The 27,118-nt window shown below is 43.7% G+C and overlaps 1 protein-coding gene and 1 long non-coding RNA gene across 4 annotated transcripts; one reads left to right on the top strand and one right to left on the bottom strand.

Moving 5' to 3' along the window:
- Positions 1–355: 355 nt before the first annotated feature.
- Centrocortin (cerebellar degeneration-related protein 2-like) lies at positions 356–26,385 on the bottom strand. 3 transcript variants are annotated; one of them, XM_083047319.1, is made up of 7 exons: positions 26,172–26,385; positions 5,529–5,641; positions 5,146–5,294; positions 4,358–4,544; positions 3,940–4,208; positions 3,617–3,770; positions 356–2,241 (listed from the first exon to the last, which is right to left on the bottom strand). In XM_083047319.1, exons 1-7 carry the CDS (start codon positions 26,242–26,244, stop codon positions 964–966), a joined length of 2,223 nt encoding a protein of 740 aa, XP_082903445.1. In that variant the 5' UTR covers positions 26,245–26,385; the 3' UTR covers positions 356–963. The 3 variants fall into 3 exon arrangements, with proteins under 3 accessions (XP_082903445.1, XP_082903444.1, XP_082903446.1); XM_083047318.1 differs by lacking the exon at positions 26,172–26,385 and adding an exon at positions 20,901–21,036; XM_083047320.1 differs by lacking the exon at positions 26,172–26,385 and adding an exon at positions 6,564–6,906.
- Positions 5,516–26,291, top strand: LOC145941283 (uncharacterized). Its single transcript, XR_014426157.1, has 3 exons — positions 5,516–5,653; positions 17,798–23,497; positions 26,161–26,291. It is a non-coding gene; the product is annotated as an uncharacterized LOC145941283 (long non-coding RNA).
- Positions 26,386–27,118: the final 733 nt, after the last annotated feature.

The following is a 27,118-nucleotide window of genomic DNA, read 5'->3' as shown; positions in this document are numbered from 1 at the left end:
TTATGTTTGACACTGGAGCGCCCGCGGACTCATCTCCTTGTCACTTTTATATATTTTATATATTAATTTTCGTTTCTTCTTTTATAGCATATACAATGGCATTTCTTTTTTACAACTGTTATTTTAAGAGCGTACAGCATAATAGCATTTTTAAAAACATTGCATTAGATTACGGTTTAAATATTACAGGGATTTTGAAACCGTCGTTCGATAGTGATTGAAAATAAGAAAACAAAGTTTAATTTTATTTATATAGAAGCGAACACAAAAGAAATAAACTTTTGTTTCTCATTGACTGGGAATCATTGATTTTATAGGAATTATATATTCGATAGAGCGCAAAGCAGAACGCGACTTGTGATACGATAAAGAATTTATTTATATACGTACAACATCATCATCACAATATATTCATACCTACAAAATACAAAAGCTAAGACCGCGCGCATGCTGCTGCTGCTGACATGCACTAAGGGTCACCTCCTCTTCGTGGGGGAAGTAGGCATACGTTATCGCGAAGAGTGGTGTGAACAGTTTTAGTATCGGAAGTCGGATTTTGACACGAGGAGTAAAATGGCACATAAATAGGTTTCTTCTCTTCTCTGTAAACGTACGCACGGCACCATAAATAGCCATCGATAATCGCCATCTGTTCTTATGTAGGAAAAGGGATATACAATCAGGAGATATACGAAATGTCGAAACTTAAAGCTAACGCCGACGCGTCAATTAGTGCCTAAAAGTAATCATTGCCACGCTACACGTCCGCGTTTGTCGAATATTTACAAGTACAAAACAATACTGAATCTTCATCGTGGAATGAATAATGTGGACTAAACGCGCGGGCTCTATCCTAATTCGAGAGAGAAAGAGAGAGAGTGAGAGAAAGAGATATAATCAAAATTCAAATATAAAATTCTACATCTTGCTTTACTTCATTCTATCCGCTCATAGTCGTCCGATTTAACTCTTACGGTGGTGATGGTGATGATGATGATGATTGTTATTGTTGGTTCGAGACTTGTTGTTCGGTGTACGGAGAACTTCTGCGTAAGACATCTCCAGCCGCTTCAATCGCGCAACCTCTTCGGACGCCGTGCTAGGTTTAAAATCCCTGTACTCGTAATTGTTATGCTGCTGCTGCTCGCCCGAACCGCGCGCACATGTGTGCTGCTGCCTCCTATTGTTATCCCTCGACCGCGTCGTCGTCGAGTACGCGTTGTTCTGGCCGTTCCACGTCCCCGGGTGCTCGTGCTCGGCTGGATTGAACGGCTTGAACCTCCTTCGACCACCGCCGTTGGGTTTGGGCGGCACGAATTTCGGATTCGTCGTGGGGATGATGTCCGGCGTGACCGACCCATTGAAGAGCGCCCTTTTGACAGTGTTCTTCTTCGCCGAAGGCTTTTTGCGCATACGCAAGTTGACAGACACGTAGTCCATCCTGCAACCCGCGTCCTTGCCATCAGGCTGCTTCGCGCCGATGTTACCGGATTTGCTATTGGATTGTTGGCCGTTGCTGGGTGGACTGTTAGTCGATAGCACTCGACTGAAGACCGGTTCCGAGACCACCGATGACACCATGGAGGACATGACGCTCTGATTATCGTCCGTCGCCTCGCTCTGAAGATCCTCCTGGAACGTCTCGCACGTTGCCTGGGACGTGGTGGAGTCGTCCAACAACGGTAGTTTTTCACCCTCATCCTTTGCCTCGGCCGCCCGCTTCAAGACGCCAAAGATCTCGCTGAAGAGTTGACGATACTCGGGTGTTTTGCGGAACCTGCTCTCGAACGTGCTGTTGTCGTCGTAGATGCTAAACTTGCAGTCTTCGCCATCAGCGATAGAGCACAGGAACGAACCCGGCCTGCCGTCCGTCTGCGTCGCCTTGTTACTTGTCTCGTCTGAGAAACCCGAGGACGACGTCTCGGCTTCGGAGAAGTCTGTCGGGGTGGCCGAGAAGGGTTTCTTGCCGGAGTTCTCGGACACTTTGGCTCGCGAAGCAGCAACCTTGTTCGATTCCGGTCCTGCAGCAACGGCGCCTTCGGTGGGATAGAAATTATTGAACTCTCCGGACATCTCCAACTCCTCCTGCAACGACATGCACGTCGCGGGATTCGGCGCGTCCTTACGACGGGGTTGACAGTGTCTCTGCACCTCCAACAAAGCCTGATACTTCTCCACCAGGACTCGATAGGGATTCGCGCTCTCCAGCTCGTCTGTACATTCGTTCTTGCTGGCTGTATCCTGCATGCAAGGTAATTAATGTATGTGCAGTTGGAACTATGCTGAAGAATTTTTCTACGTGTTGCGTTTATCGGAATTTAATTGAAAATGTTATTCGAAAAACAAGGTAAAAGCGATCAGCATTCAAAAATTATTTGTCATTTAAAATCTGTTATAAATGTACTATTTTTGTACTATTTTATATCATTTATTTTATATGTACTATTTTATATTGTAAACAGAAAGAAACACACACACACACACGCATGCCAGATTTATAGGATATTAAAAACTACAACAAAGTTCCATGAGAAAAAATATTTTATTTAAAATCTTATAAATCTGGCACTTATACATTGTACACAAAAAGTAATCGGAGAAAGTAAATTCGACTAGAAACGCAGTGATTTCGATACAAAAGCTTTGTCATGCTCAAGACAGCGATAAGCACATATATTTACATTTGCTTACACTAGACTCGTAATGTTGCCAAAGTATTGTATATATCGAAAATTAAATATAGTCTTAATAATTTTTGATAATTTTTTAATAATTTTTAAATCGAGTAAGAAACTTGCCGCAGTGACATACTCGAGACATCATAAATGTCTTAATATTCGCCAGGGGAAGCAAATTAATAAAACTTTAATAATTTTTTCGTAATTGTAAAATCAAATTTCTTTAATAATTAAGTAAAATAAATAATATATTTTTTTCCTCTATATCACATAATACATGCATACTGCTATACGTAACGTGTTATTTTAAATATACATAAATAATCGTCAACATGATTATTTAAATAACTATTATGTAATAGCAAGGAACTACATAACTCTTTAAGAAATTGCAAACACCCTCCCTTCCATTGTTAAGATTGATCAATAAAATGTTTTACGTTCGATTAATAAAATTGCTTGCGCATTTAGCATGCTGCATTAAAGGATCTTCGATTTTCGATGTCTAAACAGCAAAAGCCTAAAAACAACCAGTGACATTCTACGGAAAATAAATGACGGTATTCGGAGAGGCGCGAGCGCAATCGAAATGATGAAGCGGGCGCTAACGTAGACAATCGTTTCGGAAAAATGAAACAACAACAACGGCACTCTTGTACAAGCGAATATCTTCCACAACAGCGAATTATACCATATACGAGCCGTCTTTGGCTCGTATTTCGCAAAGTTTGTCATTTCCTAAAGCAGACAAAAGAGAATTACTATGGGAGTTCTAAACAAGCGCTGAGAACCGGTTGAAAGAAGCGACATGGTAGCGATAGAAACACAAGGAGATTCATTATACATGCAGACACGGAGTTTACGGGAGAAAGAGAGAGATTCGCGAGAGTGAATCTCGAATACAAGAAAGAAAGGGAAGGGAAAGAGAGAAGAAATACCTGCACTGTCTGCTCAGAGTCGCGCTGATTCTCGCTGATCAACGATTCAGCCACGCTTATGTCATCGTACTCCTCCTGGTCCAGCATGATGGAGAGCTCGTCGTGCGTCCTCGTGTCCATACCGCGCAGACATCGTCCGCATAATTGACCTCGTCTATAAAGACAGATTGACAAAATCTTACATCAATGGATCGGGACGGATCAATTGTTTTTATTGAGATCGTCTTTCATCCTTTTTAAGGTGCGTATGATTTTATAGATGAACTCTATCTTTTAGTTAGATGCTTGGAGAACGAGCAATGTGTATAGAAAGAGAAGAGTACCTGACTTCCTCTAACGTGTTAATTTCGTCCTGCAGGCTCTTCACATCATGCGCCTTATTACGCAACTCCGTCAACTGTTCCTCCAGCGCGCTGTTCTCCTGCAACAAGGTGGTCAACTGCTGACTGAGCTCGGACACCTTCTTCTGCTCTCTGGCTCTTTGGCTGCGAGCGTCTTGCAGCTGTCTCAGCAACTCGGTCATCTCTGCGTCATTTGCCGCGGTCGCGTTGACAGTCTCTTGGGAGGACTTCGGCGAACTCGGGGCAGCTCTCTGAAGGAGAAAGCGTATCGCATTGTAAACCCTCTCGAGAAGCCGAAGACATAATCTACGATAGTCTACGATCGAACTAAGTGAGTAGCTTAAAATATACTTTTAAAACGCGATTCAAGATGAGCTGTGAAATATTTGCACGCTCTTACCTGTTTCTCGCTGCCACCTTGCGTATCCGAAGTTTCCCAATCGGTAGTCTCTTGTTGTTGCTGTTGCTGAGCATTATTATTCCTAGACGGGCTCGCAGTCCGCTGACGTAGCTGTCCGGCCAAGTCGTCAATCTTCTTTTGAAGTTCCTCGCATCTTATTTCCAGATTCTCAATAGTCACGGATTGGCTGGATGCGCAAATCGATTATTATCATTATCGTGAAATATTGCGGTTGCACAATCATTTCGACAACATATGTTCGAAGTGGCGCCTCGCTTGACAAGAAATGTGCAGCGAGGTGACACTTCGAGTCCGACTTAGTCGAGAATCACGTGAACGCATTTCATTTAATTTTAATACTGAGAAACAGAAAACTTATTCTCGGGAGAAATAGATTGCGTCGAAAGATTAGAATAATGTTAAATAGGAAAATAATACTTAATGACTCCGCATGGATTATAATTGTATCAGATGGTAATGAATTATGCATTTAGAAAGGTGAGCTTAGAACGGTTCACATGGCCGATACAATAAGAAACCGGTAAGATATAATAACAGATATCTCTCGCTGGTGCTTTTCAAGCGATATTTTCCACGGTACTTCCAGCAGAATATTTTATTCCGAGTTTCAAACAGTATCTCTTGAATAAGCGCGAGCAAAGTCATCAATTTTTTCCCCTCTTTTTTGCTACATAAAAGCGTTTCGCGCCTAAGAGAAGTTAAAAAACAAGAAACAAAAAAAACAGAAAAGCAAAACGAAGAGAGATATCGCGTTGTGAGATACCTACCTCTTGATCAATTTCTTATCGCTCGTGTTCTCGATCACCAGGTGATGATTCGCACGTTCCAGATCCTGCACGCTAACTTCCAGCTGCTCGTAGACTTTCAACCGTGTATTGTTTACCTCTCTCAGAGCGGCGGTCTGTTTTTTCATGTACTTCAAACAAATAAACAACGCATACATATTTATCGCATATTACCATAATTTCGAGATTGAACTTGACTTTGTCGCGGCTTGAATTCTCTTACCGATTCATAAAAAGTAACATACATAAACGAATATTAATGATTTAAATTAACAGAAACTATGCGGTTTGTGTGTTTCAGGTGATAATTAGTCTTCGAATTATTGTAACAACTACACACAAGTTACTGCGAGATGTATAGTCACCTCGATCTCCTGTGATTGCTCCTCCACGGTAGCTTGGTGCAGCTTGATGATGTTCTCCAGCTCTTTATTCCGCTCCAATAGAGTCTTGCCGAGCTCCGCCGCCAACTGAAGATCTGCGCACCAATGTAAGTCGTATTTTCATATGAATACTTCTTTTATCTCGGATCAGAAAATATTTTTAGCGCACGCAAACGAATCTTCTTTTATTCGATTTATCGGAAAAAAATCTCTATTCGAAAAAAAAAATCATAATGCGCTAAACAAGCTGATGATAAATTATGTATCGAAAAATTTCACGGTACATTTTATGCGCTTTCGGCTCATGTCCGTGAACTCGTTGGAAATAGGAAAGAAATACCTAATGTCGACAGAATCGAAATCGACTTGGCTTGGTTCGGAATGACAATGAATCGCGAAATGCTAAGCGCGACCGCGATAGCTGCAGGTTATTGTTGCTTTCCGAGCGAACGCTCCGGTTCGCACTCCCTCATTCTGACACCGGCCAAGGGCCAAGGACCTTCGTGGTGAGCAAACGACCGCGGTTACCGTTTACTCGCGTTTCGCTGCGAAGCGACCCGAGGAGAGTTCACAGAATCACGACGAGACGCATGACCACAGAATCGTGATGAGATATTTACAGATTCGATTGGCGACTCGAATCGATTGATTTGCGCGAGAAAATAGATTCGTAGATGTAGCTGTTTCTATCGTATGGGCAGAGTGAAGATATCTTTTATCTTTTATTCACACCAATCATAATTTATTACACGATAACGATATATTTTAATATTATCACTTATCTTATTATCTTTTAATATTATCCGGAAGATGATGAATTTTAATATTATCACTCATCTTTTTTTATTTTATTATCTTTTAATGTTATCACGAAGGCGATGTCTCATAATATTATCACTTGCTTCGCATTAAACATCATGTCACTTTCGCAACATCATCGATACGTTGACAGCACCGCGAATTCTCTACGCACGCGGATCCCTACGCACCTTTTTTTCCCCCCTCGCGCTTACTTACTACTTTCGGAAGAGGAGCCCTTAAGACTCTTGAGATACGCGAGCTCGATGGAATAATCCCAGCCCTCTAACGAGTTGGTTTGGGTCTGCGGGTCCCAGACCACATCCACGCTCTGGCCGCTCATGGCTCGCTCGTGATGGGCCTGCCAGCTCCTGGACTCGTTGCCCCTTTCGCGACACACGCGCAACCGGTTCCTTCGGAGGCGGCCGGTCTTCTGCGGTTCCGCGGTAGCAAACCCGACGCGAACGCGGTAATCCAACTCCCTCCTTCTCTCGCTCTCGTCTCCCTTTCTCTGCCATCCTCTCGCTTCTGGGCCCGACTTGTGCCCCGTTTCTCTCTCTCTCTCTCTCTCTCTCTCTCTCTCTCTCTCTCTCTCTCTCTCTCTCTCTCTCTCTCTCTTTATCTCCTGAAAGTTCTCATTTTACGTCGCCACTTTCCAGAAGTGCTTTTAAATTTCGGATAACGTGCCCGGTATGCGCGATGATGTAAATTGGACCACCTACGGTAGAGAGCATTGACCCCTCCTCGGGTGTTTGTGTGGAAAGTGGCGCTAAGTTTATCGTAAAAAAGAAGTTCATTCCTGATTACGCACTTTGACTTTGAAAAATAAATCAGTTCCTTTGGTCCCCTTTTTCAGGGGGCACTCGGTTCCCTGACGCGTTCTCCAGGTGTATGTACTCTCACTCCGATATGCGCGATCCTCTTCCTTTCCCTTATACGCCTTTCTACGTGGTTCATTTCCGTGGTTTGCGAGACGTGATAAGAGAAGGTGTCCCACTTGTGTGGATCCTTCATCGCACGTGTTGGAGAAAAGAGGGGCTGTAGGTAGGTTGACGATGAAGGGTGATTTGACGGGGAGAGAATCTTGATCGCTTGATAAAAATTCAGGGAGACGAAGTCTTTCGTTCTATATTCGCGTGCCTCGCGTATATTCGCGTTTTTCCACCGAGAGATCAAAATGCAACACCGCTAGATTTGCTTCGTTAAAAATAACTCGAAGGATCAAAGGTAAGGCGAAAAGGCCAAGACCAGCTATAGTCATTGTTTCATTGTTTTCGTGACTATAATATGAATTAATTGGAGTGCGCGCGTGGCTATTGATCAAATAACTGTGATTAAGCCTGGCAAGCTTGCTATATCAACGTTTAGTTACGTTGCGTTAATAGTTGACGAAACCTTGATCCACTTGAATATAATGGCGACAGTTGGATGCAACACCCGATACACATGTATAAAAGAGTTTCATTCGACATCACTTAACGCATTCGCTGTCCGCGATGAACATTGAGCATTAAACATAAGCATTCATACACGTGTTCATTGTGCACGTGCATATGCGATATAAAGCTTTCACCTGTTACACTGCAAGGTAGATTTTTTTACGTAAGATTGAATTTACAAAAATATATTGCACAATTTGTAAATTTGTATATATATAATAATTTTTATAATTATCTGGCATTCGAGTGGATCTCTGCAATTTATCGTTTTTAATCAATCTATAAATTCAGATTCGATTTCGCGCTGCAACGCGATTTCCGAAATCATAATGTAAAATATTGGCCCAGTGGCCTCGTTATCCGTACAGTCATGAAAGACGCACGTTATTATAAGACAATGTAATAACGAACAGACCAACATAAAATTCTATTCTTTTGCATTTGATGATTCGCCGTTACATCGACGTCTCGGTTTAATGACATGGTCAGTGATAAACCAACCGTTGCGAGGGGAAATACACGAGGTTTATTCCAAGTAAACCAACGATAAATTCGCGACGTGTTTTGTTAAAATTTAAGTTAAATTAGCGATTCGTAAAACGAGGTAGTTCTCGAGCGTTTAGGGAGACATGTCAGGTAAGGTAAACTAGACGTGAATCGAATACTAGTTTCAAATCATTTGCTATGTGTATTTTTGTTAATAGCATCACGAAATTCTTGATCTCTTTTTTAATCTTTAACAATCACCATTTCTCCTTTCTTCATCGAGTACAACGACGTACATTATAATTATGTATAAAATATAAATTAAAATATAAAGTTCTTTAAAAATCCATTAAAGATGAAATGTGAAGATTATAGTCTCAAGGCTTTTTAGAATAGAAAATATATTAAATATTTTTTACTATAAATTCTTATTAATTAATTTTGTCATATATTTGACATCCTTTTGGGTACAAAAGTAATTTTTATTCTATTAATGATCAAGAATTTATCTCTTAATATAAATACATACACGGGGAAAGTGATACGATAACATCGAAAAATCGATGCTTCGTCTAGAGAATCTTTATTCTGCCTTCCTTCACACTACTCTGTACATTAGTCACGAAATAAGCATCTCTCCTGTATTCGGGTTCGCGGGGTCACCGACGGAAGCGAGTAACAAGGCTCATCTTTTTCTCATCATTCGCGAGACTTCATTATCCGGCGTGACTTGGGGGGGACTCGATTCGCGGCGTAAATATCAGTCGCCAGCTGTCAGTGAATATCGCAGATGTTGCGATTAACCCCCGCGGTTTCGCGAATCGAAACGCGAATGAATCGCCAGGGACTTTTGCGATTGCTAACGATTCTCGATTTGTTACGTTCGTCGCCCATCGACGGTGAAAGTGGTTTTTACGTCGATCCTTGTAAAATACGAAGAGGATTGCATAATGGTATATTTAATATTTGAACGTCGTCGAGACGGTATAAATCATACGTTCGAGACGGAAGCGCGTTATCGTTATGAAAAAAAAAAAAAAAGATAAAAAGATCGATAAAAGAATCTCCTATACAAATTCAAATAAGAAGGATAAGTGCGAAACTCGTTCGACATCTCGAATATACAAAAAGGGATAACGAAACGTGACGTTTCGCGCCTGCACTTTTGCTATGCGCTCGAAAGGTCAAACCGATGCACCTGCGCTTAAATCCCAATAACAATAGGCGGTTTTGTTTCCCCTTCCTTTCTCTATACCCTTTTCTCTTCCCTTTCTCGCTCCTGGTCGGTGGTCGATGAAGAGATTAATAACGCGTTTCGCCGGAACCCATTCTCGGGAGAAAGTACGACGACGAGAGGGGTTTGGGTTTATTATTCCGAATGACGTCGGGGTCGTCGGGGTCGTATATTATTGCAGTCGAAATATCACGCCGATCGTTTTCCGTCTTTCAAACACTCTCCGAAACGGAGAGAGAGTATTTTGCGTCTTCGAAACTTTTGCAATTAGTCCGACCGTCTTCTAAAGATCATCGATTGTCAAATCAACCTTCGCCTACGCGTCTGGATTCAAGCGGAACGAAGATTAGGTCTCGTCCCACCTCGTGATAATCGATCTCTCTCTGACAGTGATGTAGATGACGTTCATTGCGTCTTCGAATGAAATGAAAGGAGCGAAGACTGGTAGGTGGCTCTCGAGAAGCAATGACAGTCGACAGGACCGATTCAATTATCTCTCGTAGCTGGAGGTAGGGAATCCGACCACTGTCGAGGATACACGCGATCGAGGGTTACTCCGGAGAGCTTTCCTCTCCGACTTTCGCGTTTCTCGGGTGATCGCTAATGCGACAATTAAACCGCGCGTCGAGCAGTAGTAGTAGTTGTGGTATAGTCTGACATGAGTGGGCGGAGGAAAGGCGAGCGTGACACGCGAGATTCCTGTCGAATGGCTGTCGCCGTTGAAACCCGGTGGCACAATACGCCATTCATGTGCAACATTCCCTCTTTTCCCTCGCTTTTTCGCCGGTAACCGACGCTTTGCGGCTCCAGTTAAAACGTCCCGCGGACCTCTCGCGGTTTCCCATCATTGTCTCGCGCCGAACATAAAATACTCGCGTCGTGTATTCGTGGATGAAAGCGCGCCGGAAGAAAGTATATATGTACTCGCCAAGGTGTGTAGGCTTTTAATAAATTGAAACGCTCGTAGCGAAACAGGTGGGGATTTTAAACTCAGCGATCTGTGGCGGATCCTTCCGTTCTCTCGGCCGTATATATTATGTATGTATTTGCGATTCGGGGAAACAAGAAATCCAAGGAATCGAAATAATGACATAACTGTGAATAATTTATTCGTAATTGCGTTTACATTAGTGCCGCGATAATACACGGGCGCGATAATAAAATATACCATGTCGGTTCAGCATGGAAGGAAAGGAATTCCAAAGAATCAACAAGCAAGCTGTCGGACTTGCACGATATCTATCTGTTGCGGTACGCAATTCCGTTGCACAAAACAGAAGCTACGAGAGGCGAATGGAAACTCGATATAGGCGAGAGTATCCGTCCTCTCTTGCGCTCTGCTCACATCAGTCTAACAGCACACACTTTCCAGCTCTCCGACTTGAGTTTCAGCCCGCGGCTAACACACAAATCGACGTTCTTCCGAGGTAAAATGTACCTTGGGAAAAGACAGGAGAGTCGCGAAGTTGCGAAAGCTTTTTCTCGAGCGAGCACCGATGAAGTGCAACCGGTTGAACTCTTTCGAACGCGTGTTGTTATTACTGTCGCAGGAAGTGGAGTGAAAGTATCCCAGGTACTTTCAATCATCGCCGAAAGAACGACCGACCTTGCCTATTTCGCACCATAATTATCGGTCATTATGCCATTATTAAGACGTAACGCCGGCGATATTACGCGTCAATCTTGGAATGATCCCAATCTCGCCTCGCCTCGTCTCGGCGAGCCTTAATATCGATATTACCGATCTAGAACGAGTTGTAACGCGCTAACCTGATTTTACGACGGAATTAACGGAGTTATTATAACAAAAGCAAAGAGACGCTAAATGGACGTTTAATCTCCTCTAATCTATATGTACATAGGAATAGAGATCTCGTAGCTTCTCTTCAAGGCCGCAACTGGTCTCGTTTCATCTCTGTTTCACCTTCGTTAATTAGGAAAAAGTGGCATCGCATTAGCAAGACGAGATAGCGACGAAAGCGAACGGAATTGTCGCGTGGTTTTTGCCCGGATTTTCACGACAGAATTTCACATGGCCTTTTTCTGCCGATGTATGTATGTATGTATGTACAAGCGTCATCGTCGACGTCGTCACTCCGAGAAACGTCAATTTCATTCGGTGCATGCGTGTGCCTAAATAAAGTTGCAGCGCGAAGCGATAAGATTTTATTTTTCCCAAAAATTAACGAGAAAAAGGGGAAGACCTCTCGGACGTTGCGATTCCGCTGTGCATACTAATGTGGGCATTCTGCGAGAAATTCCGGACTTTGTGAGCTTCGCCTTTATATACCTAATAGTATAGGAAGGAAGAAAATTATTATAGCGAGGAGATGAATATTTATGTTTTGCTCTGCGATATGAATCCTCTTGAATAAATTCACTTGTTAGATTTTGAAAAGTCATTTCGAGGACTCGAAATCCCTGGGAAAGGAGTTTGTGCGCTTGGAAAGGAAGCGGTAAACAATTCTGAAACGTAGTTTAGAGATAGACTCGCGGACGATATAAGGATAGGATGTTCAGTTGCCGTAAAATATAATCGTCGCGGATCATAACGATAGCTATCTAAATGCGATATGCTAACTTGATTTTCACGTCAGGCATTAACGTTCGCGCGCGGTAATTAATACGAGCGGATACCCTTGTTTTTTTTGCTTATAAACGTACACAGGATGTCCTCTTACTCGCTTGACATTCTCCGGGGCGAGATTGTTAGATTTGAAACGTACGATGTTGTAGCGGAAATCTTTAAAAAAAAAATCGACGCACTTTGCGTCGTTTTACGATAATAAGATTTTAATTTTTTTTGTTCCTTTTTTTACGAGAAAAAAAATTGCTTGAAAGAGAGGATAATGGGCGGAGTTCTCGAGCAATACCTCGCGCAATTTGGCGCCTCGTTACGGTTGGAGGTCGACGAAATGTCTCGCAATAAGGAGAGAGAGCCTCGTTAGCGGCGCCACATCCTCTTCGCACGAGGCATCTTCCCACGACACGTCTCGCGATTGCGAGAAATAATAACGTGCGTATAACGAGCTATCCATCTAGATCACGCGCGATTGTTTTCTATTTTCTTTCGCCTTTTTTTCCTCTCTCTCTCTCTCTCTCTCTCTCTCTCTTTCTTTCTCTCTCTTTCTTTCTCTCTCGTCAGTCTCTATTAACGCGACGTGTAACGTTCATCCATCGTTGACGCTGCCAGGAGGTCGATGGCGCGTAAAATCGAGTCAGTGTGCCAAACGTGATTTTCCAACTGGCTCCCGTCACTCAGGCTGAATTCTTCGCGCTCGGTCTTTTACTTTCACAAAAATTCACGCAAATCTGCGTGGGATGAGCGATCTCGTGCCGGCCAGATGGGGACCATATGGGCAAATCGAACGTCTTAGCGTTTTAAAGCTTAGAATCGATTAGAGTTTATATAGATCGAACGAGCATATTGTGCATACATCGAGACACTTACAGTTCCGAGATTTATGTACGATCGTAATATTGTGCTAATCTGTATCAAACGCATTTTTAAATCACGATCGAATGCTCCGATAATAGGCGAATCAATCACAAATTACCGTCATTTATTATTTACGAGGAAAAAATACGAATAATCATCAAGGAGATAGACATCAAATATACAATTTTAATTGTTGAATTATTTAGTAAATAGTAGATGCTAAATAGTGTTTTGCTTTTTACGGTCTTCGCCTTCGAGTAAGATTCTTCTCGTACATTTTAGATATTTGTCTCCGATATTAAATATTTTATTTGACGAGCAACGGTATCTGCATTTGAATGTTCGATGTTATCATCACGTACGACGGGAGAGGAGAATCGTGAGACTCGTCGCGTGCGTGGAAGTCGACGAAGATTATATACGCGAGTGACCGCGTTGCGTGCGAAGATTAAAAAATCACGGGTAACGAGGGAAACGGGCGTAACAATGCCCAGGGATTATTGAATATATGCGAATTACGGATGTCGAACTGCTTTTTGCACACGCGTAATCCGAGAATGTTTTCGATCGCATCAGCATTTGCGGATGAAAAAAATAGCTATGCACAGTAGATGAATGACCTTTGCGAGGAGTAATCGTCGCGATCGGCAAGGGATCAAGTAACGTCACTTCGATGATTTATTTAATTACGACGATATCGTGCGTGACGGGAAGGAGAGTCGAGAAAGAAGGACATTACCATTCCGTCCAACGCGTCAGCCTGGATTTTTTCGCGATTCTCGCACGAGCTGAAACGCGTCAGCTGATCGATTGACAGTTCGGCGACGCAATCCGGATCTGGCAAAGATTTCGACTGATTGTGAGCTGGATTAAAAAGAAACGCGCCGAGGCCAGGCTTCCTTATCCTTCCATCTTCAGGAATAATAAATCTTGTGAAAAAAAAAAATACGAAAGATATATAATATATTGTTAAATCCATTATTTATCCATCGCGTTACGATGCTCGATTTTCGTTGGCGCAACACAATCTTACGCGGTACGCCGAGCGTGACCTTCGTACACATATTACGAGATTTTTAATTCGTTCCACGTTCCTCGCGCTGACGTAATCGGCGAGATATGCGCGTGCCTCGCGATGGAAACACGAATATATGTGTATTCGGGGAGCCAGCAGGTAAAATTCCACATCTCTTCTTCATCGCGCGCAAAAGAAAAAATCCTTCGCTCGTCGACTCGGACACCCACGGGAATTAGGTATGTGGGAAGCGAGGAAAGCGCGCGTGCACCAGGGTACACCTCGGGAATGCAATAAGCCGCATACCGTACGCTCACCCAGTGAACGTCGTTCAATAGGTGAGAAAAAAGAAACACGCGCTCGCCTACACACGCGGATAACAGAATACACGGAGAGCAGTTATCGTATAAATAGTAACGAGGGAATTTTGCGCGCGATACGGCCGAGAAAAGAGAGAGATGCCGTGTGATGAATGACGAGCCGACTCCGTTCTCTTCCGCGAGAAGGATTCCGCGCGAGGTGGAATAATGGCATCGCCGCGGGTCGATGGAAGTGCACGGTCAACGAGAGAGGCAACCGGCCGGTGTATTTGGGTCAGAGATCGCGAGGGAGGCGAGGAGAGAGATATTCTAATGAGGCCACGCGTGTAAGAGGGTTTAAGGAAGAGATTCATTCGGAAGACGAACGGACATCCGAGTCGAAATCGCTCTCCATCTCTCGATCCAACATCTTTGATACGTCAGGTACAATCGGATCACTCTATTCGATCTATAGTTTCGGCGAAAGCTCTTTCTTTTAAACCTTCAGGTAGGAAACTTGGTTTATTAGCTGTTTGAGGAGTACAAAGTATATAGGAGAGCTCGATAATTCATATCATAAATTCAGAAATGAAAGAAAGTTGAGATTGAAAATAGGAGCAAAATTGCAACGCGGAGATTCACGTAGGATATTATCGTCGTAAAATAATTCTCGCACCGCGAGAAGAATCACGATGCTACGGAACATCCTCCTCTCGCCGGTTCCTTACTTATACGATAACATCGATGCTGGTTTATCGCACTTGTCGGCTTAAGAGACGAATAATTACGCGAGATATTGCGAGTTTTATACGCGCCAATCAACGGAACGCGCATCAATTCGCGCACCTGCATCGCACTTTCTATACCATTACGGTTTGTCTCACGAGCTTGACTTCCTCTCGCCAGGTTTAACCGCGTGCGTTATCTGCATTAAATAACTTTATCGGTATTGTAACGGTTACGTTATTCTGTGGCTGCGCGAGATACGGAGAGAGCTTTTTATACAGCCATTCCATCGATTAACAGACGATCGGCAACGTATATATATGTATATATACATCTATAATAAGCGAGAAGAGTATAGGATATCTCGAGTTGGGAACGACTCTCGAGTGTCGGAGCCTTTCCGTTCCAGGTCACGAAGATTCGCCGGCTATACATCTCTCTACGCGAGGATAGGCATCTCTCTACGAGGGGCCTCCTCTCTCGGTCATCCCGAATGCACCGCGTCGAGTGCGCGCTGCACCTTGTACCGTTACCGGGCGTATAATCGCTCGACCGTATAGCAACCTGGTCGACGATCGGATTCGTGCCGATCGTCGCTATTAAAATCCAGCAGGTTCCGAGGTATAATCGGTGGATCTCTATCTTTTCTTTCTTCCTTTTTTTTTGGATCGATACCGACAAAGTTTTTGTGTCGCTCGAGAATCAAAATGATCTTCGCACCAGTCAGTTCTCACGGATGAAATGTATCGCGCATGGGAGCCGGTCGGACTAATCGCCGCGAGATCGCCAAAGTGTTACACGGGATGAGAATCCGCGAGTTTTTAGCCGTTCGACCCCCGGGCAGGTCGAGAGCGTGAGCTTTGCACGAGACGGAATCGCGCGTGTTTCCTTAAAGCTAAACGCTTCGATTAATCGAGTCGTCCCGTCCACAGAACCGGTCGATGAGTCCTGAATGAACAAGTTTTCTTTCTGCAATTTATTCGATTTTTCGTGGACTTTAGTAGAACGCGAGAGAAATATTTCAATAGAAACACAGCGAAAAAATAAATAAGAATTCTTGTATAAAAACTCTTTAAGCTCCTCTATACTTATTTTGTATACTTATTTAACACCTGAATTTGTATTTATATATCAGAGCCTTTTCGATTTATTAATTTCAATAAATAAGAGTGTAATAAATACATCTCAACCGGTTTGGAATACCTTATCGGACGCGTTTCGAAAAAAATCACTAGTCAATACACTTAATAAACGCTCGTATAATCTTGATAATCCCGTAAATTAACGAGCGCGCGCTAGATAAACAGATATATAGATTGGTTTTAGAATCGACGAGTCTCTCCCTTTCTCCCTCTTCTTTCTCTTTCTCGCGCGCAAGACAGGAAGCAAACAACATTCACGAAGGAGAGATTCCCACCCTTCGCCTTCTATTGCCCCGAGGCAATAATTATAATCCAATCAGATTCTCGTCAAAGAAGCACGCGCGGGCGACTTTCCTCGTGATTAGACGAACATCGCCTCGCGCGTCCATTAATTGTGTCGCCCGACAAAACTCAATCGGCCGTTTTAATTAATGGTCGAACGATAAAGGGTGATTGCACTCTCGACCGACGAAATTAGCCGATATATAAATACATGTTCGGGACGTGGCTCACACGGGCACCGGTTCCGTTCTGTTTGGCCGCGAGGTGAAACGGAAGGTGCGCGACATTGGAAAGTTCGTGGACCGATGTACGATGCATTGCGTTAACGCAGCCGTGTTTTCTTCTCGCAAAACTCTCTCTCTGTCTCTCTTTCTCTCTGCGATTTCAATAACGCACGTCTAGACACCGGAATTCCGGTTTAACGCGCAGGTGTCGCGGTGAGACTTGAACCATACGTCTGAGAAACACGGATATATCTCTTTCGTATCGTTTATAATATGTTTATATTTCGAGAAGAGCCGTATGTACTTAATAGAAAGTAGAAATGTATTTCTTATTTTCCTTTTCTTTTTTAACAATCGAGTGGACAAGTGTCTACGACAAATTTTGAGATATGCTCCATGTATTTTCTAAGTTCACCTCAATCTTCATACAATACGTGCACGGTTCCGTTCTCGCATCAGCTTCCGCTGACAGTCGAAAGTATACATAACACGCAAGTCGATTTTGATCAACGATTGAAACCCTTTTCCAAACTAGATCGCCTGCCCCGTCCTTTCACCGCGCGGATAGCGCATGAAAGCCGTAATTCATTATCAACGTCGCTATCGATACCATTCAATTAATTATAATTCCAAATGCCGAAGGTGACGTACAATTTTGATACTTTCTATACAGTGAAAGGATTTGTCTGCTGCAAAACGTTCGTCAACGTTTGAAATGTTAAAAAAACAATTCGCTAATCTGTAACAGCCCCTTATTAGGGTGAAAACAGTCTTATCAGAGACCGCTTTCACTACAAGAACGGAACGGTTGAAACTAATGAAAACCGTCAAGCTACGGTAAATGGAATCGGACTTTTATGCGGATATTGAGAAATTAATTGGAAAACAAGGCAATTAATTCGGATAAAAGAGATAATCGGAAACGGGAAGAATCGGGCAGACATCACCATAGTTTGCTTTAACTCTCGTATCAGCTCTTGTTTTTTAATGACGATCTTGAAGTTACTCTATAATTTATGTTAAAATTGTATGTATGTACGAGAATAATTTTGGCGAAACAAGTTTCATCTCTATCTCTATCTCTCTTTTGCGCGCAAAAGTCAACAAAAGATATTGCAAAGCATAAATGCAATTCATAAGCAAGCGTGTATAATATTTTGATTGCAGGCGACGCGCGACGAGAAAGTTCGATTTCCTTTCTCGTGTCCCAGGATTCTTTCGCTATCCGGCAACAATAGAGTTATTCTTATAACCAATCTATTGAAATATCGACGGGGAAGGTGATCGAAACAACGATGCCATTACTAACGGAATAACGCTGATATTGGACGATATTGCCCTATTTAGAGGTATGTTCTCATCAAATATCTAGCGGCAAAGTGACTTGTTTACAGAGAGCGACTTATCTCAGTTCGATCGCGTATTTGATAGATGGAAATCAAATCAATTTACGATGATACGGACGTAATATATCGCTATTTTTATCTCTAAATTGCTATTTAAAAGGATCATCTATATTCCTGACGATTAAAGTGCAAAGTCGATTCGCCCATTATAAATGTATATCCGCGATAAGATAATTAAAATTCAAGTGAACAAAAAGTTAACGCGCGAATCATACGTTCTTTTCCTTTTCCAACTTGACCGCGTCTCGTTGGCATAATCGCCCATCTAAATATAGAACACCGCGTTAGAACAGAGAGAGAAGCGAAGGGGGGAAATACATTACACCAACGCGGTGCTTTCTCGCTTTTTGTTTCTCCGATACACTCTTCACCCCGAGACTATTATCGTTGGACTCGTTGGACGCCGGGTCAGAAACCACCGCGTTAAGGCGATCGATGCGCGATGTATATATGGGAAATAACAGGGAGGGTGTTTCATGGCAACCCATCCACCCGAGCCGGGGTTTCACCCTTCGGAAGGGGGAGCGATAATTATAATCCTTGAATTTCAAAGATCCGATCGATGCGTTCACTGTTCACTCTTATACTCTCTCCAGAGTACAACCCTATATCTATTTTTTTTCTTGTACAATATTTTTCTGGCGAATTTAGCGCGTTCTTGATTCCGCGACACCTTTTTCCGAAGGCGCTACAATTATCGATTAATCGTCTGTCACTACCGCGAGCGCTCAAGTCGGTCGCGCATTATCCGCTCGCGCCCCACATACACGTTGCATTTTTACGGTGTGCAAAACCGCCTGCATGCGCGAGTGCCCCGAGAGCGTGGATCGTAAATATGCGCAACCGTCCTTTCTTTGCCCGGCACGATATTAGGCACGCCAGTCTCTCTATCTCCTCGGGAAGTAGCAACCAGAACGCGACCGGCAAATGGCGCGAGTCGTTTGCATAAATCATCGTGCTTTATTTATTTTGTGTGCTCGCTCTCTATTATTGTATATGCGCTCTATTACGACGACCGATTTTTAATAGCTTTAATTATAGCCATGTGCAGAGACGAACGACCCCCTGAGCAAGATTCGACTCGAGGGCGATGATAATCGCGCGGCTTTTGCAAGATTATTAATTAACGAATCATCCCCGAATTTATTTCGAAATTTGCACAATCAATCTCTTCTATTTTTTATTTTTTTTATACCTCTTTGCGAGTCGCCAATCTCTTTCTGCTAAATTATGCGTTCAACCCTTCTGTCAATGAACAGATATCCAAAGCGGCTTTAAATATTAAATTATAATATTAATTTTTAAATATTGAAAATGTGTCGGAACTCTTCTGTCACAATGTGTCGGAAAAATGCGGTTGGTACCCGGGTATTCATTGATGGAAAGGTGAAAAACTATGCGTTGACAGAAGGGTTAACGCGGCGCCAGACTTGCTCGCAGACTCCACGATATGTAAACGCGTTTCATTTGCCGAGACTTGCTCTCTCTCTGCGCAGACTCCACGATCTAAAATATATTCCTGCCGATCAATATCCGCAAAACTCGCGTTTCCGGCGTTACATGCCGGTTTATCTCGTACACGCGTTAAATGCGTTGCACGGGAATCTCGATTCGTGGCGTAAAATTAAGCAGAGGAGCGTATCGTAATGATGCTTTGATGACTCGAAATGAAGGCTAATCACGTGCGCGAGCTTTACAAGCTAAATTACAAGTCTAATCTAAATTCGAGATGAAGGAAAAATTCTATTATACTCCGTCCCGATGATGGGAACACGTGTAGATCTCAAGTGCCCGGGAGCTATCGAAAAATCGCACGCCGACTGATTACGCCGGCAATTGGCGACGGAAATAACAGTAAGGTCGCACTCGCGACGATAAAATTTAATCGCGCATAATCGCCGCTTATCGCGCGCCTCTCTCTTTTTCTCCCATCCGTCTCTATCATCTGTCTTTTACCGGGACGCCATAATTAATCGCGGAATCAAAGGGCAAAAATGATATTAAGCGATATACGTCAAAAATAAAAGAATATAGAAATTTAAAAAAAATGATCTCGAGCACCTCGTCGATGTTCGAGATGCTCCGATGAAGACGCGACCACGAAGAAATACTTTCGAAAGCCCTTTCGATGCTTTCCACTCATGGTGCCCACCCGGACAACCGGGTGCGCGTACTCTGCGCGACAAATCGATGAGTCATGCTGTCTCGGCTACGGTCGTTTTGTCCTGATGTAACACGCGAGGCCGATCTTTCATGTTTCCAACGCGCAAAGAGAGACACGACTGGATTAATCGCGCTTTTAAAAATTTCGTGTGTTATAATCTCCGTTGCATAATTATTATCCGGCGCGGAAGATACTTTGTCACGTAATAATGCTGACTGTTTGTATAATATTCAGCTGATTTGCATTTGCATTGAAATTAAAAAAAAAAAGAAACGTTATCTACCGCGGACTTTGAGCTCGCGTCGATTACGAGGTCATTTCTTTACTAACGAGCGCCTTGTTTTCCAACGTCAATTATACACTTTCGGACGACTCTTATTCGCACAGCCTCTCTCATCGACCGGTCGCGCCTCGTCGGAAAGTCTCTAGATTGACCTCGAAAAGGACTCTCGTATAATTTTAACGCCCGTTGCACCTGCGCATCTTACGCTAGGCAGCTGCGGCCTTGACATCAACGAGATGCGCGAGGAACGACGCTTATTCCACCGGACTCGCGAATAATCGATGTCTCCTACCACACCGTCCTTGTTTTTCTCAACGCAGATGCAAATTTAGATTAATATCCGTGATATCGATCTCCTCCGCGAGTCCGGCGAGGGGGGATACGCGAATCTCGAGATGAGAGAACCGAGAGATTTACCCTGGAGCATGTTGTGGTCGGCGTCCTCGTCCGCGTGGAAGCGAACGCCGCCGATGGAGGATGACAGCAGGCTCATCTTCTCTCCGGCCGGCAACGACGACGACGACGATGACAGATCCGAAGGGGGACCAGGAGGGCCGCCTGGCCCGTGAGCTCGCGAGCACTATTGGCTCGCGCTCGCTTCGCGTCCTCTGGACGAGCCAATCCCGGCGAGCGAAGGCCTCGAGGAAACGAGGGGCCTCACTCACACGGGGCCTCGAGATAAGCCGCCGGCCATGGGCCGCCGACTCCGGAGAACGTCACTTTCTCCCGGCGGCGACTACTCTATACTCCCTGACACGCCACCTGCGAGCACGACGTGCGTGTTCCTTTCGCTTCCCGGGATCGTTTCGATTCTTCCCGCTGGACCAGGCGGCCGAGACGAGGATCCTTACGCTGGCCTCGCGTCGATCTTCCCTCGAAGGATCTTCTTTCTTCGCGCACCACGACGAGATGACGACGACGACAACGATGACTGGTATCTTGACAAACAATTCGCACGCGGTGTCGCTCCGGCCTTGTCACTCTGCCTGACTGACGGACACCGCGGGGACTGGCACTGCCCCGCGTCCAGGCAAACGTCCCGCACCGCGCGTTTTGCCGTAAGACACGCGACGGCGCATGACACGCGACGACGAGCGATCAATAACAGCCCGCGTCTGCGCCATCGCGATATAAGGTGGAGAACCTGGTCCCCGAGACTGATGGTCCCCGAGACGCAAGACTTGATAATCAAATCGGGGGGACCGATTAGCTTTTTGTGTCGAAATGTCTAATACGTAAGTGGATTCGTCTGGAAGAAGGTTTCTCGAATGACTGTGCAAAGTCCGAGGAAGTAGGCTACTCTAGGATGTACATATTATTATTGCGTTTTCTTCTTGCGCGGAGAAATTACGACGTTTCGTGCAATGAAGAACTCTCCTTTCGTTCATTCGCAGAGTGTCGATGAAGTAAGTGAGATATAGAAATGTAGAAGGCTGGACGTTACGTCGATTTGTTGTTATACGTCATATACACTTGGTTGTGGCATAATTAACGGCGATGTTACACGCGTAACTCCTCGTTACTTTGAAATATTTCTTCTCCCGTTACACGCTTTAATTCCCGTAACGTACGTAATCCAAAATCGGAGAAAGTCTACCTTATCATTGTTTACAATGTTTCGCACGCAAACACGTCGCACGTATATCGTCCTCTATTAAGTATATATAGATGCTCGTTTCTTCGCTCTAGTCTTCGCACCTGTACTTAACGTTGCGTAATAGCGAATCGTTCCTACTGTAATGTAAATTAAGATCCCAGCATCGAGCGTTTCGAGAAATCTCGATCACCGCGTTACAATGCAGAGAGAATAATCTATAGACTCTCTCATGTAAGGGCACCGAATTCCCATGCTCGGGAATGACGGAATCGACAGTTTTTTTCGTTATTCGCTGACATCGCTCGCACTTTGCGCGTGCATTCATGCGCGCGTGTCCGTTTCCGACCTGCTATAATACTCGGCGAATAATTCACCTGTCCCGTTACGCTAAACGGGATAAATCGTCTCATTATGCACCGGCGGATGTTTCGTCCGCGCCGCGCCTAATTCCGGAAGAACGTGGGGGGGCTCTTCTTTTTCCGCATTGTTAACGCAGGGAGCCGATTAATTTTCCGAGATTTATCTCGGGACATCTGTCAAACAAATAATATTTATCTCCGTCTCTTCACACATTTTTTTCCCCGAAAGTCCAACACCTGACGAGCAAACGTGGTCGCGGAGAACTGGATTTTCTTACGTGATTTCCTGAAAAATCGACTTTCCAACTCGACGGAAAAACGTGTATCGCCGCGACAGGTATAATTTTGCGCGTTAACGGTATACGCGCGATTTTATTCCCGTTTGGCGAGATAACCCATGATAACTTCGCGATAGCCGGGCTATCCGGTGATTAACTGCGCGGCCTATAAATAATTAGCGATCGTCATCGCGCGTGTGCGAACAAATGTGAAAAAGGAAATAAAAGAAAGAAGGAACCCGTCGCGATCCTTTAACGCCGAAGACTCGTCGGGCCTCTACGATGGGAACGGCAATTAATCGTCCCTCTACGAAAACCCGTTTTCAGCCTCCTCCGAACTCGACGCCGATGTATCAAAGTATACGCATATTTAAATTGCTTGACGTAAAAGAAATAAAAAAAATGTACGCAACGGTCCTTTAGATTGGAGACAAATTTGTGTGCGGTTATTTTCCATCGAGAAATTTGACATTTGGAATTTTTCGCGACGAGGAGAAAGGCGAATTCTACCGATTATCGGTCGACCTCCGGTAGGACGATCCGTAATTGGCATCCACATCCGTCGGCTTCAGAGAGCCGAAATCATTATCCCAGCCTAATTTCACCGCGATATTTTTCACGAGACGTTCCCTCTTCCGGTCAAACGGAACGAATGGAGCAAGTTTCCACGCAATCGTCTCTTCGATAAGAGTATCTCGCAGCTTCATTTTCTGCAGCTGGGCGGGAAGCTGAACCGGACACCGTAACTGATATTTACTCGCTCGCTGGTTCCTCTATAAGGTGATTACACGTTTTCGCAGGCGTATATCATTTTGCGATATATATAATGAAAAGGAGAGAGAAAGAAAGAGAGAGTCTCTTGTTTTACTCGAAAAAATTGCCAGTCTCCAAAAGTAATTGAATCTATATTATCTATAAATATTTATAATTATATTAGCTGTATATGTTTTATCGTAAAATATATTCTTTTCCCCGCGCACATCGATATTGGTAACATATAATCAGACGCGAATGGATGGACAATATTTCCTTCGAATCGAACGCACTCTACTTTCGCGATTTTCCAGGATTCCTCGCGCAAGAGGAATTCTTCTCCTTCAAGAGAAGACGTGACTCTTCGTCAAGATATACGAGAAAGAATGCGCGCTCTCTTCCTGTTATTAATAGAAATTACTATTCCGGAGGGGACTAATTCGATCGAAGCTCGATTTCGCATCTCGACCTCTCAGGATCGGATTAGACAAATTAGAATTGTGATAGAAATGAAAGGGAATTCCACTTATGAGATACGCTGTTTTATTTGTCTCGGAAATGATACTCTCCGCGAACCCCTCCCCCGAGATATTAGAAACTCGACGGAGCCAGAAGAGAATGGCGAGCAAAGATATCGTTTCTTTCGTCAACTCCCCGATAAGAAAACGGCAATAGGAGTCGATCGTCCACATTTCCATCTCGCGTTCGCGATATCGCGCGTAAGTGAATTAATCTTAATTCGCTCGTGCACTCGCAACCGCGGAAAAGTCGACCTTCTGCGGTTAGAAAACGATCATCGCGATTTCACACCGCGACCACCATCATCCATCCGTCCATCACGCGAGCCTTTACGCGAGATACTCGTCTCTCTCATCTCTCGATTCTGCTTCTCGTGACTGACAAGATCGGGCTGGATTTTTTTTTTTCAGCAGCGAGAATCCGCGCTCTGGAAAGTTTTCAATTTGCCCGGAGAAAATCGCCATCTCCTCCCGTTATATTTGCATTCGCGAGCGCGAGATACCCTCTCTAGTCGCCTCTTCTTCTTGGCGTTCCCTCCCGTTCGATGCGAGACTAATCGACATTTGCGAAGACTGCCTGGTCTAATGACTCGTTGCGAACCGATACCGTAATGTTGTTGTCGCGTCGTTTACCCGAGTAAAGCGCGAGTTTGTCTACTCGTCCGTATCGATACTCATCATCCGGAGATCGTCGCGTTCGATTATTCACGAGAAAAACGGAGAAGTTAGATAATAATTAAATGTAAAATTATTGACAGGATTAATCCAAACAAATAATGCACTTTTTATTTTATTTTATCTATGCATCGCGAACGGGATCCAAATCCATAAAGATGGTTCACACCGTGAAATCACGCGAACCCACGCATTCTAATCGATCTCCGCAAAACGAGGCGATTCGCGAAAGGCTAAACCGTATAGTCGATGAGAAAGTACGTATCAACAACGCGGTGAATTTCGATGAATCGACGAAACGAGGCAAAGCACTCGTTAACCGATCGCTGTCATTCGATCTGTCAATTACGCGGCTCGATACGTCGTATAATATGGGCGAAGTAATTTAAAGTCTGTTCGCGCAATTTCAAAACGGGAAAGAGATTGAATCGAAAGAGTGACATTTCGCATATTGCGAAAAGAACTTTTCCCGCAATATTTTATAATTTTAAATATGATTTTAAATAAGAGACATTACAAATATAAAGATATATTATAAAATAGAGATACTTTGAAATAAAATAAAGATATTGTATATGGAATGGAAAGAAAAAAGCATGAAAAAAGTGACCGCAAAACGAAATATGCTGTAGAATTTCCACTTTCACGCGCGATAATGCACGCGAGCGAAAATGAGAATTGTCGATGCGGGAAGAATCTCGGCTTTAATAACACCAGACGGTCTTACATAATCGCTCGTAAGCGGCATAATTTTCGCGACGTGTCCACGACGATGTCGAACGCGTGTAATGCGTTATACGTTGGATTTATTACACGCGTGTAATAAAGGAGATTTCGACCGATGCATATATATGTACCTCTCGCGACTTTAAATACCTCACCGACTCGTATAAGGATTCCCATAGATTTTATTTTTTTCTTTCTTTTTTGCTTAGGCGCGAAAAGGAAGAAAAAGGGGAAACCACATGTCTAGCTTGACCGGTCGTATCGCATCGCTGCGTTTACAACGTGAAATTCCTCGCGCGAACAACACAACGGATCCTCCTTCTGTTAATCAGGAAGAAAGTTAGGAGCCGAAGGAGGCATTCAATTCTTGTATATCTTGTAAACTCGTTTATCTATTTTTTTCTGATTAGGCGAGATCCTATCGTACAACTCTGGTGGATTCTAAACATACCGAGAGACAAAGCGGATACTGACAATGAGAGATTTATTTATTTAGTATTTTTCTCGGAAACGTGCTTGCTTTTCGTAAAACGCGTTAATAAATGAGCGAAGTTAATCTATTCATCGATATTCTCGTCGAGTATCATTAAAGTGTCACGAGTCGTTTGCGTGGTATCTTTCGTAACGAATATCGTATAAGCGGATACTCATAACTCGGATACACAATAACATTTCACCTTCGAAGAGAGAGACTCGCGATTGTTTTATAAACTCGAGACTTCGGTCTCGACTCGATGAAATATCGCTTAATATTTCATAAACGTTATACAGAGGAGACTCACCGCTTTGCGTCCAACTGTCGGTGTCGTGGCAGAGCGTGGACCAGTCGTCCTCCAGGTCCCGGGAAGTCGCCATGGCCGATAATCGAAGGTACCGTCGTCCTCGCGTCGACGCCACGTGCCTCTCTTCGAGATCGCGAAGAATTCGCAATCGGCGCACACAGGCACACCAGCCTATCTTCCAGCCTGTCTTCGGTGAGAGAGATCCTTATTGGAGTCCTGCACTACGCGTTCCTCATCGGAGAATCGCCAGCGATTTTACATACACATATATACGTGGATCGCATGGGTGGATTTGATCGGGAAATCGCGGGAGGGGACGATTTCTACTCGGATATCGACATAATCGCGCGAAAGATATTATACATCGGTACTCTCGGTTTACAGAATCGCGACAGGACACGAACCTAAGCCGGAGCACACACATATACTGGGCGTTAAAGTAAAACCGCCGCGACAAACCCGGTTCCACACGCACGATAAACATACACATGGATTTCTTCCACCTCTACTCACTGTCGCCTTTACCGCTACGAAGAGCCGCGCGATTTTCACGCTGTTTATTTTTAAAAGAGCGGTTAGCCTGGTATGCGTGTGTGCCAGTGATGTACATATATATATACTCCGAGAGACGCTTACTGATGTAACTCGTTACCGTTGTTTTTGTTTCGTAATGCACGATAAAGGTAAAGCTTTTTTTTTTGGCTCGTTCTCGACTTAGCTGCAATTATCGTTCTTGGAATAGATGCTGACAATTTTAATTAGCGATAATAGTCGATAATTGATAAGCATGCACTTGTTGACTCATTAATCTCATCATATTATTATTACTCTATTATATACAATTTCTCTTTTTCTCCTACAAATCATGAATAAATAATAAATAAAAAAAATGTGTCTTAATATATTGTGTGAATAATTCGCAAACGCAAAAATTGTACATATTAAAA

Source organism: Prenolepis imparis, unplaced genomic scaffold (genome assembly GCF_030444845.1).
Source record: "Prenolepis imparis isolate NDT839.2.m4 unplaced genomic scaffold, iyPreImpa1.0 SCAF_9, whole genome shotgun sequence".
Lineage (NCBI taxonomy): Eukaryota > Metazoa > Arthropoda > Insecta > Hymenoptera > Formicidae > Prenolepis > Prenolepis imparis.
This window is presented reverse-complemented; position numbering and strand designations above follow the sequence as displayed.

What these genes read in the sequence shown, in the direction of transcription:
- Centrocortin (XM_083047320.1), bottom strand. Translation starts at nt 6,687, where the DNA reads ATGAGCGGCCAGAGCGTGGATGTGGTCTGGGACCCGCAGACCCAAACC. An exon ending in AAGGTGGCAGCGAGAAACAG is followed by an intron (nt 4,209 to 4,357) that starts GTAAGAGCGTGC and finishes TTTCTCCTTCAG; the next exon opens with AGAGCTGCCCCGAGTTCGCC. An exon ending in AACACGTTAGAGGAAGTCAG is followed by an intron (nt 3,771 to 3,939) that starts GTACTCTTCTCT and finishes CTGTCTTTATAG; the next exon opens with ACGAGGTCAATTATGCGGAC.